General features: G+C 41.4%; 2 protein-coding genes and 1 long non-coding RNA gene across 10 annotated transcripts in view; 2 read left to right on the top strand and 1 right to left on the bottom strand.

Annotated features, from left to right (window-relative positions):
- The window catches only part of ATP2A2 (ATPase sarcoplasmic/endoplasmic reticulum Ca2+ transporting 2), a 61,141-nt gene extending 56,183 nt beyond the window's left edge, over positions 1-4,958 (top strand). The window contains exons 20-21 of one of the 2 annotated variants that reach the window (XM_060170669.1): positions 80-200; positions 4,159-4,958. In XM_060170669.1, coding sequence (XP_060026652.1) covers positions 80-200; positions 4,159-4,172 — 135 coding nt within the window. In that variant the 3' untranslated portion in view covers positions 4,173-4,958. Of the gene's footprint in view, positions 1-79 lie in introns of both variants that reach the window. The other variant, XM_060170668.1, reaches the window with a different exon arrangement.
- Positions 1,516-16,916, bottom strand: part of ANAPC7 (anaphase promoting complex subunit 7) — a 47,559-nt gene continuing 32,158 nt past the window's right edge. For 2 of the 7 annotated variants that reach the window (XM_060170675.1, XM_060170676.1), the window contains exons 13-15: positions 14,112-14,392; positions 6,451-6,518; positions 5,626-5,940 (exon numbers count right to left, since the gene is read on the bottom strand). The gene's annotated coding sequence lies outside the window, so the exon portion shown is untranslated. The other 5 variants (XM_060170670.1, XM_060170671.1, XM_060170674.1 and 2 more) reach the window with 5 other exon arrangements.
- On the top strand, positions 6,118-13,693 carry LOC132532305 (uncharacterized). The gene is made up of 2 exons (XR_009544361.1): positions 6,118-6,544; positions 9,114-13,693. It is a non-coding gene; the product is annotated as an uncharacterized LOC132532305 (long non-coding RNA).

The raw sequence follows: 16,916 nt of genomic DNA, 5'->3' as shown, positions 1-16,916 counted from the left end.
CGGTGGGGGGAGCCTGGGCTGGGGCCTGGCTGCCTGTCCAGCAAGTCAGGGAGCTTGATGAGGTTTCTTTGTGTTTCAGCTTATCTTCCAGATCACACCACTGAATTTGACCCAGTGGCTGATGGTGCTGAAAATCTCCTTGCCTGTGATTCTAATGGATGAGACCCTCAAGTTTGTGGCCCGCAACTACCTAGAACCTGGTAAAGAGTGTGTGCAGCCTGCCACCAAATCCTGCTCGTTCTCAGCATGCACCGATGGGATCTCCTGGCCCTTTGTGCTGCTCATAATGCCCCTGGTGATCTGGGTCTATAGCACAGACACTAACTTTAGTGATATGTTCTGGTCTTGACTGACAGTTTTGCATAAAGGTGATGTTTAACTTAATCAATTAATTTTTTTATTGTTTAAAGCAACTGTCTATTTCTGCTGAATTTTCACATGAACATACTGGCTGGTGAAGGAGGTTTCATACTCTAGATTTTGTTTTGCTTTTTCTGACTCCAGTGGGGCAAGATTTTCCTTTTTTATACACATAATTAAAGTGTCCATTGACATGTACAGAGAACTAACACTATTTTATGCAAATATTTTTTTGTAGATGAAAAAGCATGTACAGTGTTCTGTTTAATACTCATCCTTGTATAAAAAAATAGTTGAGCCAGCAGACATTGTCAGCAAATTAATTGGCAGCAGATTTTAGGAAATGAATGTGTGTGTTTTTTTTCTAAAACTAAATAGCATGTATTGTGTCTTTTGCATGATCATCTGGATTTAATCTGAGATCACAGTCTAATTTTTATTCATAAGCCAATTTTTCTGCACTGAGCAGAGTACTGCTACCTCAGTCAGTATTTTTTTTTGGTTTGCCCCACCCCCACCCCTTCACCCCTTGGCCCTTGTTCACCTCCACCCCACCTCCACCCCCACCCCGCTCGGCTGCTTCTCCTGTAGGGTTTTGATGGTTCTGTTTACATCAGTCTTAACAAGAGGTATGCTTGTTCTCGCTTGTGCAGAAAACATTGTTCCAGATTCAATCGACCAGGTTCATGTCCCTTCACATAGTTTTTAAGGTTATTTATTTAAATGTCTAATGTATTTTATTGTAACAGACATTGTTTTGCCAACATTGCCTATTTCAGTGGCACTTCACAATCTAGTTTAAAAAGAAAAATAAAACATTTTAAATGGACAGAGAAAAATAACTGTCTTGTTTTTAACTCTTAAGTGGCTTAGTTTGAACTAACAGATGTCCAACTTTCTCTTAAGTTCTTAGTTTTACTTTTAGTTTTACTGTGCTTGAGGGGAAGAAGGATCCTGTTCTGCTGCATAGGTGGTTGTAGGAATTTTATTTTTAGTGTATAGGCACTAATTGTTATCTGTGATACATTTTTATGCAAGTTTCTGCTGGCCTGTTTTAGCCTGGTGTAGAGGACATAAGGGCAAGTGTGTATGTGTGTGTATGTGTGTGTATGTGTTTTGTAAAATCTGTAAATAGCACATGACCAAATGAACATATTGTATAGAACTATTTTTATTTGAATGTGGCACTAACCACCACCATCGTTACTATGACAAATGTTTGCGCATGTTCGAGATCAGTCTTAACCAACAGTGTGTAAGTCATTAACAGTCCTAACTGTGGTGTTTTCCTCCAATGCCTTCCAACATCCATCAACTAACGTGAGTATTCCCTGAAATTTGGATGCTTTAGCCTAAAGGTTACTGCCACTAAATGAGCTGGCTATATGACACTAATGAGCAAGCCCCTTATGTCAGGCACCCTGAGAGCAGCGGGCATATGACTTTACGTGGCGCCTGTGGGCTGGGGTAGCTGTTCTCGACGCCACCCACTGCCTAGGATAACAGCACAGCCACATGTCAGTTGGAGAGGGCCTGGGGGAAGAGAAGGTAGTTCTGCTTTGGTCAGACTGACAGGTGCCTTCACAAATGCCAAGATGAGGATTCACAAAAAACTTGTCATGGTTCCTTTGATCTTTGTTAGCTGCAAGGACTTGTCCCAGAATCTTGCTACCTGGTTCAATAAAAAGCAAAAAGTGAGTGAAAGCAAGTAACCAATAAAATCATGCATCATTTGTTGCATGACTTTTTTCTTTTTATGGCTGCGCTGTGCGGCTTGTGGGATCTTAGTTCCCTGACCAGGGACTGAACTCGGGCCCCGGCAGTGAGAGCACTGAGTCCTAGCCACTGGGCTGCCAGGGAATTCCCTGGTTCATTTTAAATAGGCCACCTTTTTCCACCTTCTGGGTCATACTCTTTGCAGCTGAGATTTAACTGTGCTTTAATGTACCCTGGAGAGAAAAGATACTGGCCATAGTTCTGCTCAGCTAGCAAACAACCAGCCCCATCATTAGCCAGGGTGAAGGAGGGCCTAGGCAGCAGCTCGTATTCAGGGTGGTAGCTCACTGCACGTGAAGCCCCGAGAGTTCTTGTGGGTACTTGAAGGTACTTGGGCCCTAGCTGGATACAGGGCCAGCCGGAAGACATGATGTAAATGCTGAGTGTCTGGGGAAAGGTTAACAGGTATCAAGCAGGACAAGGTGCTGCGAACTTAAGAGGTCTCCATGTAAGGGGGTAGAAAGGTCACATGGAGGCGGATTCTTAATTTAGAGTCCTGGCCTGGCTCATGGAGGCCTCTCAGAGGAGGAGGAGCTGGTTTGGTTGGCAGAGAATGTAGGGGATAACATTTTGCCAGTTTTAGTGTTACGGGGTGTAGAAACAGGTTGAGCAGATCAAATGCAAGGAGTGTGTCTCGGCTGCAAACCAAACCAGGGTGTCTGAGCTTGTTGGGTGGGGTGCCATTCAGTGGTCAACTTTTCCTGACTCAGCTCCTTGATTATTATTGGCCCTTGCAAAGTAAGTTGAATGGTATGGAAGGCTATTACCTTGTGCTTTCTCAGCTTCAGGCCTGTCCAGCCCACAGAGGTGGTTTAGGCACCCATTTCCCTCAACTCAGACAGCTGGGAGTGGGAAAGACCCAGTGGTGCAGAGTCCTTTTGTCTGCTCTGTTTCAGGCTTCGCCGCCAAAAAACGTCTGATTGGCACCTCCTCAGTAGTTGGTGCTGCTGTGGGCACATCCCTGGCCTCTGTCCTATAGGGAGCAGCAGGTACCCAGCCCCATCCTCACCAAGTACCCGCAGGAAGGCACCGTTGGCCTCTCTGCTTCTGCTGCTATCAGTAGCTGGATAGGACGGCAGCATCCTCAGACCCATCATGTTACATGCTCTCAGGCAGCTCTTGCCTGAAACTTGCTCCAGGTTCTTTCTCAACGGGCAAGTGGGCTGAAGGCCCATCCCATCGGTGTTCTGTTTTTTTGCCACCCCATGCCCAGACTGACCTCTTTAGTAGAGCTTTACCCTTTGCCCAGGAGATGGCAGTCTTACACGTTTCCTAAGTGGGGTACTGTGCCAGCAGCTCATTCTGCATCTGTACAGTGCAGGTGACACACGGGGTAGGGAGAGCTGCAGGAGCTCAGAGACAAGCAGGGCAGCTGCCACCCTCCCTCACAAGCAGCGGCTGCCACATTACCTTCAAACTGGGGCCTCAGGCCCCTGAATGTCCGTGTGGTGGGCAGACCTCAGGAATATCCAAGACCACAAGCGTTATTAGCTCAGTGTCTGCCAAGCCTGTTGTGTCTGCAGGGCGGAGGCACCAAATTGTGTCAAAACCACCACCCTGCATGTGAGGGTAATCTGCAGCCTTTTTTCTTGAAAGGGAACAGTGATAAGCAGTTCCCCTTCTAGGACTGGATGCAGCCCAGAGGCTGGCCCCCGGGGAAGGAAGGAGAGAGGCTTGGCGCTGATTACCACGCTGCTCACTCTGCTTCGCCTTCCTTACCCTCTGCACTGCTAACTGAGGACTTCGTAACTTTTGTTATACCTGAAGCGATTAAGTGTCTGCCTGGTTGGATTCTCTGTAGCCAGGTGACATGAGGGGCCTGTGTTGCTGAGCCAGTGCTTCTGGATGCTACCCTGTGTGGGCAACCCCTCAGGGACAGTTGATCAGAAATGCTAGTCTTAAAATCTTAAAAGATCAAACCAAATATTCCTTTTCATCTGTCACTATTAATCTTAAATTAGTTATTCTAACATTTCCTCCCCATATTTCATAAAGCTGATTTCCTCTCTCTTTCCTTTTCAGCAATACTGGAGTAACCGCTTCCTAAACCATTTTGCAGAAATTTAAGGGTGTTCAGTTGCGTGCATGTGCGTTTTTTAGCAACACATCTACCAGCCCTCTGCATGATTGATGTTGGGGGGAAAAAGAAAATTAGAAAAAACTCCCCAACTCATTGTGTGTTATGTGGAGGAAACGTGTATTACCAGTGGGGTTTTTAGCTTTTAAATCAAAATAATTACAAATGTACAGTTTAGCTTAATGAATCAGAAAGCCTCTCCAGAGAAATTTGGTTTCTTTGCTGCAAGAAGAATGAGGTTCTGAAACCTTATCCAAGAGCTTAGAAGCCATCAGCCAAGTTGCCATATTTCTCTGTGCAAAATGTCATAGCTTAAATAAATGTACAATATTCAGTTGTAATGCATGCCTTCAGTTGTAAGTAGCCAGATTTCTCTATGGTGTCATTGAAACATGCTACTTTTTAATTGGCCCTGTACAGTTTGCTTATTTATAAATTTATTGAAAACACTACAGGTGTTGAATGGTTAAAAATGTAGGCTTCCAGTTCATAACTTCGGTTATATTTTGAGTGTGCAGCTATTTTGCACTGTATTAAATGTAACTTATTTAATGAAATCAGAAGCAGTAGACAGATGTTGGTGCAATAAGAATATTGTGATGCATTTATATCAATAAAATGCTAAACGTCAATTTATCAACGCATGTTTGACTTAGACTGTAAATAGAAAGTTTGTTTCTGTGCTGGCAACAGGCATTGCACAGACATGGTTTCAGGTAAATAAATCTATTCTATGATAAGTTCACAGTGTGGTGTTGACTGTTCTCCTGCAGGAGGGGTGGGTGATGTGCACTGAGGACCTCCAGCCCTGCACCCTGAGCAGTTGTGCCCTTAGGTAGATAAAAGGGACAGAAAGTTCCTGTTGACTTTCTGCATAGGAGAGCAGAGTGGTAGAAGGTCTGGTTGTGTGACATGAGATCTATAAAATATTCCTGCCCTGGTTCCACTGTCTCCCCTTAAGTATGAGAAAAAGAGTGTGTCATGAGTGGGGTTTTCAGAGATAACATGATTTAAAAGTTGTCAGCAGCTTGGAGACTATAGTGATGGAGAGATACTTGTAATACTACTCAGATGCAAAATGTAAATCCCACTGTTAATAGATATAGAAAAGAGCTGAGTAAACCAACTATACTCCAATTTAAAAAAAAAGAGAAAGGAGGTTCCCCCCCCCGCAAAAAGGAACTGAAATCTATATACATGGGAAAAATATTTGATAAATTTTAACATCCATTCTGTAAAGGATAAAAAAAAACTTTTGAGTACCCATAATTCCCATTTTTTGACATAATGAAAAGCCAGAAATATTGAATTCCAGAATTAGACTCACCATCCACTGTTGCCCACAACTTAGCACTGTTCTGGAGAGTCACTGTAGTCAGACAAGAGAAGGGAAAATGCCTAGGAGTGAACAGAAAGGAGCAATGGTCATACTGGATCAATAAGAACACCTTATTTTTATGAAAGTTTAATAATTCAGGGGAGATTAACATCTTAGTATGAATGATGATACACGTCATACATTATTAATAATATATGAAGGGGCTTCCCTGGTGGCGCAGTGGTTGGGAGTCCACCTGCCGATGCAGGGGACACGGGTTCGTGCCCCGGTCCGGGAAGATCCCACGTGCCGTGGAGCGGCTGGGCCCGTGAGCCATGGCCGCTGAGCCTGCATGTCTGTAGCCTGTGCTCCGCAACAGGAGAGGCCACAGCAGTGAGAGGCCCACGTACTGCAAAAAACAATAATAATAATATATGAAAATACCAAATGTTTTAATCAGACTGATTCTAATGAAAATGCAAGAGTAGCAAGGAAGGGTACAAACCTCAGGTATAAAACCTATAGTCATTAAATGTATTATCTAAGAAAGGTGGCATTTTAGCTTAGTAGGTAAAAGTTGGGTTATCCATTGTCACTGGTTATTCTGAAAAAAAATATGGCTGTATCCCTCACACCCAATCAACTGCAAATGGATCAGAAGGTTTGAAAAATGAAGGTATACCCCAAAAGAAAAATGGCTAAATGATATAAACAAAATTTGTAAATATAAGATGTTCAATCTCACTAGCAAATTAAATTCACAATGAGATACCATTTCATGCCCATCAATTGACAAAAAAACGGGTCTTCTAATACCAAGGATGTGGACAATGGGCCATCCTTACATTGTAGAGCAATTGGGTATCATCATCTGGTACATTTACAGATGCTCTTAACATACAACCTGGCAGATCCTTACCTTCTTAGGGATTCCTCACAAGTGCTGGAAGAGCCATACCAGGATGTTTGCAAAAGAAAAGCACCAACCTAAATGACCAACAACAGGAAAATGGGTAAGTATATTTAAGGCATGTTGAAGTCACTCTGCATCAGTGAAAATGAATAAACAAACCAGGCATCAGCAGATAAACCTCCCTGCACGGTGCCACCAAGTGCGATGTATATCAAGTTTAAAATACCCAAAATAAGACCATATCATAGCCTTTTTTTTTTTCTTGGCTGCACTGCACAGCATGCAGGATCTAGTTCCCCGACCAGGGGTCCAACCTGTGGTGTGCCCCCTGCAGTGGAAGTGCAGAGTCAACCACTGGACGGCCAGGGAACTCCATGACCATATCATACTGTTTAACCTGGCCCTAGGGCCAGTGCCTGTCTGTGCTAAGGCATGTGCACTGGCTTCCTTGATGAGAAAGTCCAGCTCACAGAAAGTCAGCTAAACTAAACAGCCATGTGGTGGATTCACAGTGCAAGCTCCTCACCTCTGTGGACTAGGAGCAAACATAAATAACAAGTTCACAGACACCAGCCACAGGGATAGGAAGTGAGTAGGTGGATAGTGGTTAGTTCCAAGAGGGAGGGAGAGCAGAGTTTCACTTCTGTAAGTAATGCTTGGGTGCCATGTATGTAGGGGTTCATTATGCCTTTTGCAAATCTGAGATGTTTTTTTTTAAATCATAAAAGTACCAGGAGAAAACATGGAAGCTGAGAAGACTTTCTAAGCATGACACAAAATCCCAGGAGAGTGATAAACTGACTACATAAAAACGTAAAATTTTTGGAATACCATATACCTCTCTGGAGTTAGTAAAATAGATGTGCTACGCATATAACAAAGCATATTCTCTAAACATACTAGCAAAGATAAAAGTTTAATGATCTCTCCTTTGCAGCTGGCATTAGGAAAGAGCTCATGCTGATCGTGAAAATATAAATTGGCCCAATCTCTAGAGGGCAATCTGACAATATCTATGACATTTTTAAAGATCCATCCCCTTTGATCAAGCACTTAACTTTGGTGAAATCCCCCCACATGTTTACAAAGCCAAACGTAATCCTGCTGCATTATTGTTAGCAAAAGATTGGAAATAACCTGTATGCCCATCAATAAACAAGCTAGCTGCTAAATAAGCTAAGAACATTCTTACCATGGAGTATTAATGCAGCCTTCAGAAAACCCAAGGTTAGATCTATGATCCAGCAAGCAATGACGTCCAATACACATTTACTGCCCAGTGAAATATTCAAGTGCAGGTCCATCCATGTTGTCATAAAGGGCAAAATTTCATCATGGCTGAGTAATATTCCATTGCTATGTTCCACATCTTTATCCATTCATCTACTGATGGGCACTTGGGTTGCTTCCATGTCTTGGCTATTGTAAATAATGCTGTAATGAACATAGGGGTGCATGTATCTTTTCTAAAATACGCAGGAGTGGAATTACTAGATCACGTGGTAGCTTTTTTTTTTTTGAAGAATCTCCATACTGTTTAGTGGCCATGCCAATTTACTTTCCCACCAGCAGTGCAGGAGTGCTCCCTTTTCTCCACACCCTCCCCAACACTTGTGATTTGTTGTCATTTTGATAAGGCATTCTGACAGGTGCAGGTAATACAGCTAACTGTGGTTCTGGTTTGCATTTCCCCGACTATGATGTTGAGCATCTTTTTACGTACCTGTTGGCCATCTGTATGTCTTTGGAAAACTGTATTCAGATCGTATGCCCATTTTTTCATCAGGTTTTTTGATGCTGAGTTGTATATTTTGGATATTAACCCCTTGTCATATGTATCATTTGCAAATATCTTCTCCCATTTAGTAGGTGGCCTTTTCATTTTGTTGATAGTTTCCTTTGCTGTGCAAAAGCTTTTTAGTTTGATGTAGTCACATTTGTTTGTTTTTGCTTTGTTTCCCTTGCTTGAGGAGACAGATCCAAAAAATATTACTAAGACCAATGTCAAAGAGCATACTGCCTATGTTTTCTCCTATAAGTTTTATGGTTTCAGGTCTTACATTTAAGTCTTTAATCCATTTTGACTTTACTTTTGTGCATGGTGTGAGAGTAGTCCAGTTTGATTCTTTCGCATGTAGCTGTCCAGTTTTCCCAAAACTATTTACTGAAGAGACTGTCTTTTCCCCATTGTGTATTCTTGCCTCCTTGGTCATAATTAATTGCACATATAATCGTGGGCTCATTTGGGCTATTTTTTTCCATTGATCTATATGTCTGGTTTTTTTGTGCCAGTACCATGCTATTTTGATGACTGTAGCTTTTTAGTATAGTTTGAAGTCAGGGAACATACTTCAGCTTTGTTCTTCTTTCTCAAAATTGTTTTGGCTATTTAGGGTCTTTTGTGTTTCCATACAAATTTTAGAGTTATTTGCTCTAGATGTGTGAAAAATGCCACTGGTATTTTGATAGGGATTGCACTGAATCTGCCTGGCATAGTATGGTCATTTTAACAATATTCTTACAATACATTAGTATGATATATCTTTCTTCTGTTTCTGTCTTCTTCAGCTTCTTTCATGAGTGTCTTATAGTTTTCAGAGTACAGGCCTTTTACCTCCTTAGATTCATTCCTAGGTATTTTACTTTTTTTTTTTTTTTGCTGTACACAGGCCTCTCACTGTTGTGGCCTCTCCCGTTGCGGAGCACAGGCTCCGGACGCACAGGCCCAGCGGCCATGGCTCACGGGCCCAGCCGCTCCGCGGCATGTGGGATCTTCCCGGACCGGGGCACGAACCCGCGTCCCCTAGCATCGGCAGGCGGACTCTCAACCACTGTGCCACCAGGGAAGCCCTACTCTTTTTGATCTGATTATAAATGGGATTGTTTTCTTAATTTCTTTTTCTGATACTTCTTTGTTAGTGTATAGAAATTCAACAGGTTTCTGTATATTAATTTTGTATCCTGCAACATTACCAAATTCATTGATGAGCTCTAATAATTTTTTGGTGGCATCCTGTGGATTTTCTATGTATTGTATGTCACCTGCAAACAATAAATTTATTTTTATTTTTGGCTGCGTTGGGTTTTTGTTGCTGTGCGCGGGCTTTCTCTGGTTGCAGCAAGCATATGGCCTGTACTATGTTGAAGTATGTTCCTCTATATGTACTTTGTTGAGTTTTTAGCATAAATGGATGTTGAATCTTGTCAAAAGCTTTTTCTCCATCTATTTATATGATCATCTGGCTTTTATTCTTCAGTTTGTTAATGTGGTATATAACACTCATTTGCAGATATTGAACTACCCTTGCATCCGAGGTAAATCCCACTTGATCATGGCATATGATCCTTTTTATGTCTTGTTGAATTTGGTTTGCTAATATTTTCTTGAGGATTTGCATCTGTGTTCAGCAGTGATACTAGCCTCTAATTTTCTTTTTCTGTGCTATCTCTGTCTGGTTTTGGTATCAGAGTGATTTCTGGCATTGTAGAATGAGTTTGAAAACATTCCTTCCTCTGCAATTTCTTGAAATAGTTGAGAAAGGTGTTAATTCTTCTCTAAATGTACAGAATTCATCTGTGAAGCCATCTGGTCCTACACTTTTGAGGGAAGTTGTTTTATTGCTGATTGAACTTCATTAATGGTAACTGGTCTGTTTATGTATTTTCTATTTCCTCCTGGTTCAGTCTTGGGAAAGTGTACATTTCTAGGACTTTGTTCATTTCTTCTAGGTTGTCCATTTTATTGGCATGTAGTGATTTGTAGTAGTCTCTTATGATCTTTTGTATTTCTGGGGTGTGGGTTGTGACTTTTTTTTTTTTTAATTTATTTATTTTTGGCTGCATTGGGTCTTCGTTGCTGCAGGCAGGCTTTCTCTAGTTGTGGCGAGCAGGGGCTACTCTTTGTCGCGGTGCGTGTGCTTCTTATTGTGGTGGCTTCTCTTGTTGCGGAGCACGGGCTCTAGGCGCACAGGCTTCAGTAGTTGTGGCATGAGGGCTCAGTAGTTGTGGTTTGTGAGATTTAGATCACAGGCTCAGCAGTTGTGCCGCACAGGCTTAGTTGCTCCACAGCATGTGGGATCTTCCCAGACCAGGGCTCGAACCCAAGTCCTCTGCATTAGTAGGTGGATTCTTAACCCTTGCGCCGCCAGGGAAGCCCTTCATTTCTGATTTTATTGATTTGGACCCTCTCTCTTTTTCTTGATGAGTCTGGCTAAAGGTTTATCAATTTTGTTTATTTTTTCAAAGAATCAGCTCTTAGTTTTTTTGATCCTTCCTATTGTTTTCTTAGTCTTTATTTCTGCTCTAATCTTTATGATTTCTTTCTTTCTACTAACTTCGGGTTTTGTTTGTTCTTCTTTTTCTAGTTCTTTTAGATGTAAAGTTAAGTTGTTTGAGATTTTGCATGTTTCCTGAGCTAGGCTTGGATCACTATAAATTTCCCTCTTAGAACTGCTTTTGCTGCATCCCACAGATTTTGAATCGTTCTGTTTTTGCTTTTATTTGTCTTCAAGTATTTTTTAAATTTCTTCTTTGATTTCTTCAGTGATCCACTGCTTGTTTAGTAGCATATTCCCCACAAGGGAAGAGAACAAAAGAAGAAAGGGAGAAAAAGTAACTACAAAAACAACCCCCAAAACAATTAACAAAATGGCAATAAGTGGGACTTCCCTGGTGGCACAGTGATTAAGAATCCGCCTGCCAATGCAGGGGACCCAGGTTCGAGCCCTGATTTGGGAAGATCCCACATGCCGCAGAGCAACTAAGCTAGTGCGCCACAACTACTGAGCCTGTGCTCTAGAGCCCGCAAGCCACAACTACTGAAGCCCACGCACCTAGAGCCTGTGCTCTGCAACAAGAGAAGCCACCTCAATGAGAAGCCCGCGCGCCACAATGAAGAGTAGCCCCCACTCACCGCAACTAGAGAAAGCCCGCACACAACAACGAAGACCTGATGGCTGCATCAGGCTGCATAAATAAATAAATTTATTTTTTTTAATGGCAGTAAGTACATACCTATCAATAATTACTTTAAATGTAAATGGACTAAATGCTCCAAGACATAGAGTGACTGAATGGATACAAAAAGAAGACCCATATATATGCTGCCTTCAAGAGACTCATTTCAGATCAAAAGGCATACTGAAAGTGAGAGGATGGAAAAAGGCATTCTATGCAAAGGGAAATGAAAAGAAAGCTGGAGTAGCAATACTTGTGTCAAAGTAGATTTTGAAACAAAGACTTTAACAGGAGGCAAAGGACATTACATAGTGATCAAGGGATCAATCCAAAGACGTAACAGCTGTATATATATATTCACCCAACATAGGAGCAAATATTAATACATAAAGCAAATATTAACAGACATAAAGGGAGAAACTGACAGTAACACAATATTAGTACGGGACTTTAACACACCACTTAGATCGATGGACATATCATCCAGACAGAAAACACTGGCCTTGAATGACATTAGAACAAATGGAATATATATATAAAACATCCCATCCAAAAGCAGCAGAATACACATTCTTTTCCAGTACATATGGAACATTCTCCAGGATAGAGTCATAAACCGGGGTTGGTAAATTTAAGAAAATTGAAATCATAGCAAGCATCTTTTCTGACCACAATGCTATGATACTAGAAATCAAGTATAAGAAAAAAAACAGAAAACAAAAAATACCCTGGAAACACGCAAACATGTAGAGGCCAAATAATATTCTACTATTTCTTTTAAAAAACAAGAGGAAGTTTTCAGTAATGATGGTTGCTGAGAATAAGTGAAAATGCTGTGATATAGATGGCAGATGGTGGTAGCCAGTTTTCTCACTGTTGGAGTAGGAGGTTACAGATAAGCAAGGGAAGACAGCTAGAATGATCCATGTGGTAGTGAATTACAGTTGGAAACACCAGGATAAACTATGTTTAGCTTAATATCGATACAGAAAATTCCATATAGAAATATTTCTAGTTATGTGTATATATACATGTATTACACTGTCAACTGAGTGGGCCAAGAAGCAAGGACAGACATTCCAGTGGCGATGAGCACACTTAGCTCCCAGTTTAGGTTTCTGATGCCATTCTCCAATTAAAGGAATCAAGTCTCCTTAGAGAAATGGCTGATTCTAGGACTGAGGCAGAAAATGTACAAATGCCTGGAGAACACTAGTGCCAGAAAGCAAGGAAGTGCTCAAACACAAAAACAATGATCAAGGAGATGAAGTTATGTCAAAGGGACACAGGAGCCAAGTGAAGAAGCTTTGAATGGCCAAAGCTGGAACAATTAGAGCAATAAAATAAAGTAGTATTGAATTATAATCCAAAGTATAAAATAAATATCCATGAGTTCATACTGATATAAATAAATGGGAGAAAACAGAAATCTCCCTTGTAGAAGAAATCCAAGTAATTTCTATAGGCACTCTGCCATTACGGAGGTGAAGTTCTTTAAGCCTGAGCTTAAATCACATAGTGACTTCCAAAGAGTACATATGGGGACGTCCCTGGTGGTGCAGTGGTTAAAAATCCGCCTGCCAAATGCAGGGGATGCACGTTCGATCCCTGGTCCAGGAAGATGCCACATGCCGCGGTGCAACTAAGCCCGTGTGCCACAACTACTGAGCCCACATGTTGCAGCTACTGAAGCCCAAGCATCTAGAACCCATGCTCCGCAACAAGAGAAGCCACCACAATGAGAAGCCCGCACATCGCAACGGAGAGCAGCCCCCCACTCACCACAACTAGAGAAAGCCTGTGTGCAGCAACAAAGGCCCAATGCAGCCCCCCACCCCCCAAAAAAAAGAGTACATATAATGTAGACAGGGGGAAAAGTGACTCAGAGTAGAGAAACCTGACAGACCCTACCTCAGCTAAGTGATGTCATCCTGAGAGCATGTACCTTTGATATGAAGTGAAGATGACATTTTACCTGTGGTCTTCCTCTCAAAACATAACCTCAGTCTAATCAAAGGAAAAACATCTGACAAATCCCAAAAGACATTCTGCAAAATCCCTGACCAATGGTCCTTAAAACTGTTGAGGTCATCAAAAAGAAGGAAAGTCTGAGAAACTTTCACAGCCAAGAGAAGACTAAGAACACATAATGACTAAATACAATACTACTGAATGGGATCCTGGAATAGAAATAGGAAAAAACTAACAAAATCTGAATAAATTATGGACTTTAGTTAATAATAATGTATAAGTATCATTAAAAATGTACCATATTGTTAAAAAATGTTAATAACAGGGGAATCTGTGTCTGGGGTATATAAGAACCCTCTGTACTATCTGCTTAATTTTTCCATAAGTCTAAAAGCTCTCTCTCTCTCTCTCTCTCTCTCTCTCTCTCTATATATATATATATATATATATATATATATGACTCAGAGCCATAAAAAAGAATGAAATCTTGCCATTTGCAACAACATGGATGGATACATACCACATCTCCTTTATCCATTCTTCCACTGTAAAGCTGGTTTTCATGATTTTGTGTGTGCCCTTTAAAAGCACCCACTGACCTTTGAAGCCAAATGTTTTGGGGACTCATTTTCCTAGTGTGATGTCCCTGGGCTAGGGAGCCCAATGTGGGGCTCAGACCCCTTTACTCCTTGGGGAGAACCTCTCTAATTGTAATTATCCTCCATTTGTGGTTCACCTACCTGGGGGTATAGGTCTTGACTATACTGCGTCTCCACCCTTCCTACTTGTCTCATGGTTCCTTCATTTTATCTTTAGTTGCAGAAGATCTTTTCTGCTAGTCTTCATGTCATTCTCATCAATAGTTGCTGCGTATAAACAGTTGTAGTTCTGGTGTGCCCATGGAAGGAGATGAGCTCAGGGTCTTCTTATTCCACCATCTCGACCACTCACCAAATTTTTAAAAAATCCTCATAGAAGCATCAAAGAACTATAAGGTGGTCCAGAATTTCCAGGCAAAAATCTAAGAGAAAGCAAGAGAGATCATCAGAATACCCACTAGGAGAGGTCAAGTTCTCTCCTAGTGGCATCTACCTATCCCAATAAACTAAGCTGTGAAAGCAAGCAGGGGTTTTGAGGGCTCACAGAGTAAAAAAGGCAAAGTCAAATCCAGGGCCCACCAAAAGTGGGAAGTCTCAAAGGACATTAAGCTGTGACCCCTGAAGGGCTAACACCTCAGGGTACAAGCAAATCTTCCCCAAAACTCAAAGAACTGTAGGTAGCATTGCCTTGGTGCTGAGCAGAACCAGGAAAATATCTGCAGCCCAAACTCTATCCTAGTGGTAAGCTATGAAACTTCAAGGCATGAATTTAAAGTCACTGATAGTACTCCTAAGCACCAAGCAGAAATAAATGTAAATCCTGTCTGGGGGGAAGGCACCTTCATTTTACGTCATAGGAGAACCACACAATTATTTTTCAAAGCAGCACACAGTAGAAGACAACCAAGTACATAAAACAAGGTGCCATGAGTGAGAGCCTACAGAAACACACATTACAGATTCATACAGACTTCACATATGGGAAGTATTAGATATAAAACATTCATACTGGGACTTCCTTGGTGGTCCAGTGGTAAAGAATCCGCCTTCCAATGCAGTGGACGCAGGTTGGATCCCTGGTCAGGGAACTAAGGTCCCACATGCCGCGGGGCAACTAAGCCTGCACGCCACAACTACTAAGCTTCCGCACCTCAACTAGAGAGCCTGCATGCTGCAAACTACAGAGCCCATGGGCTCTGGAACCCGAGCACCACAACTACAGAGCCCACATGCCCTTAAGCCTGTGCGCCACAACTAGAGAAGAGAAAACCTGCACATCATAATTAGAAGCTCGTGCACTGCAACGAAAGATCCTGCGTGCCTCAGCTAAGACCCAACACAGCCAAAAATAAATAAAATCTTTTTTAAAAATAAATAAAAAGAACACATTCATGCTTACTTTGCTTAAAGAAAAATAGATGAAAATCTGCAGGACACAGCAATTATTAAAAGTGAACATAGGGGGACTTCCTTGGCAGTCCAGTAGTTGAGACTTCACCTTCCAATGCAGGGGGTGCAGGTTTGATCCCTGGTTGGGGAGCTAAGATCCCACATGCCTCACGGCCAAAAAACAAAACATAAAACAGAAGCAACATTGTTAACAAATTCAATAAAGACTTTAAAAAATGGTTCATATCAAAAAAAAATCTTTAAAGAAAAAAGAAGTTAACATAGGGACTTTCCTGGCGGTCCAGTGGTTAAGACTCCATGCTTCCACTGCAGGGGGCACAGGTTCGATCCCTGGTCTGGGAACTAAGATCCCACATGCTGCAGTGCAGCCAAAAAAAAAAAGGGAACATAGCAGAGAGGGAAGTTAAATGGAACCCTAGAAATGAAAAGTATAAGAACCAAAACTAAAAACTTAATGGATGGATGGACGTGGTATCAAAGTGGACACTGCAAAATAACAAATGAAGTGGAAGACAGATGAAAAGAAAATACAGCAGAATGCAGCAGAGAAAGGAAAAAAAAGCTAGAAAATACAGAAGAAAGGTAAAAATACCTGGAAGATAGACTGAGAAAGGTGACAAAGTCAAATATACATTTTATCATAGTTTCAGAAGACGAGAGTATGAGAGAAGTATTATTTGAAGAGGTAATGGCTGAGAATTTTCTAGAAATGACAATACAAGAATCCCAACAAATCACAAAAAGTGTAAATAACAAGAAATCCGGCCCTAGAAATAGTATAGTGACCTGCAGAGAAGCCAAGACAGAGAAAATCTTAAAAGCAACAGAGGGCAAAAAAAAAAAAAAAGGCACTACCTTTAAAGAGTGACAGCCTACTGCTGACTTCACAACAGTTAGTGGAGGCCAGAAAACAGTGAGATGACAGCTTCATGTGCTGAAATTACTGGCAACCTAGAATTCTAAACCTGGAGAAAATATACAGTAATTAAAGAATCAAAGTCAAATATTTTCAGACAAACAAAAACAGAATTCTTCACCAGCAGACTCACACTAAGGGAAACTCTAGATGGGGGGCAGGGGTAAGCAATCTAAGTGATATGCAGGCCTCTGTCACCCAGGAGCATGGTAAAGTCACTGGCTAGCTCCAGACATAGATACACTGGTAAGTATGTTGCTACTTCCTAGGGTAAACACTAAATGACAGAAATAGAGGCAAGACTAACAAATCAACAGAAGGACAAAAATGAAAGAAATCTAAAAAGATTAAAAAAATAAGAAGGATAGAAAGGATAATAGAAGACGATAGAACCAACCCCAAATATAATCAATAGTAATATTATAAGAACATACTAAATATGTTATTCCTGTTGCTGTTTTTGAGAGAGTGATTTCTGCATGACCCAGATATTTCTATTTTGAAAAGCAATCCGTGCTTCTACTTGATTCCAGCAGCAGGAAGAGATACAAACACGTCCAGCAGTCAGCTAGGAAGTGCTGGAGGAGCTGAAATTGGCTGCTTTTTCGTCAAAATTTGTA

Source organism: Lagenorhynchus albirostris, chromosome 14, assembly GCF_949774975.1.
Source record: "Lagenorhynchus albirostris chromosome 14, mLagAlb1.1, whole genome shotgun sequence".
Classification (NCBI taxonomy): Eukaryota; Metazoa; Chordata; class Mammalia; order Artiodactyla; family Delphinidae; genus Lagenorhynchus; species Lagenorhynchus albirostris.
The sequence above is the reverse complement of the archived record's forward strand: the minus strand, read 5'-3'. Positions and strand labels throughout refer to the sequence as shown.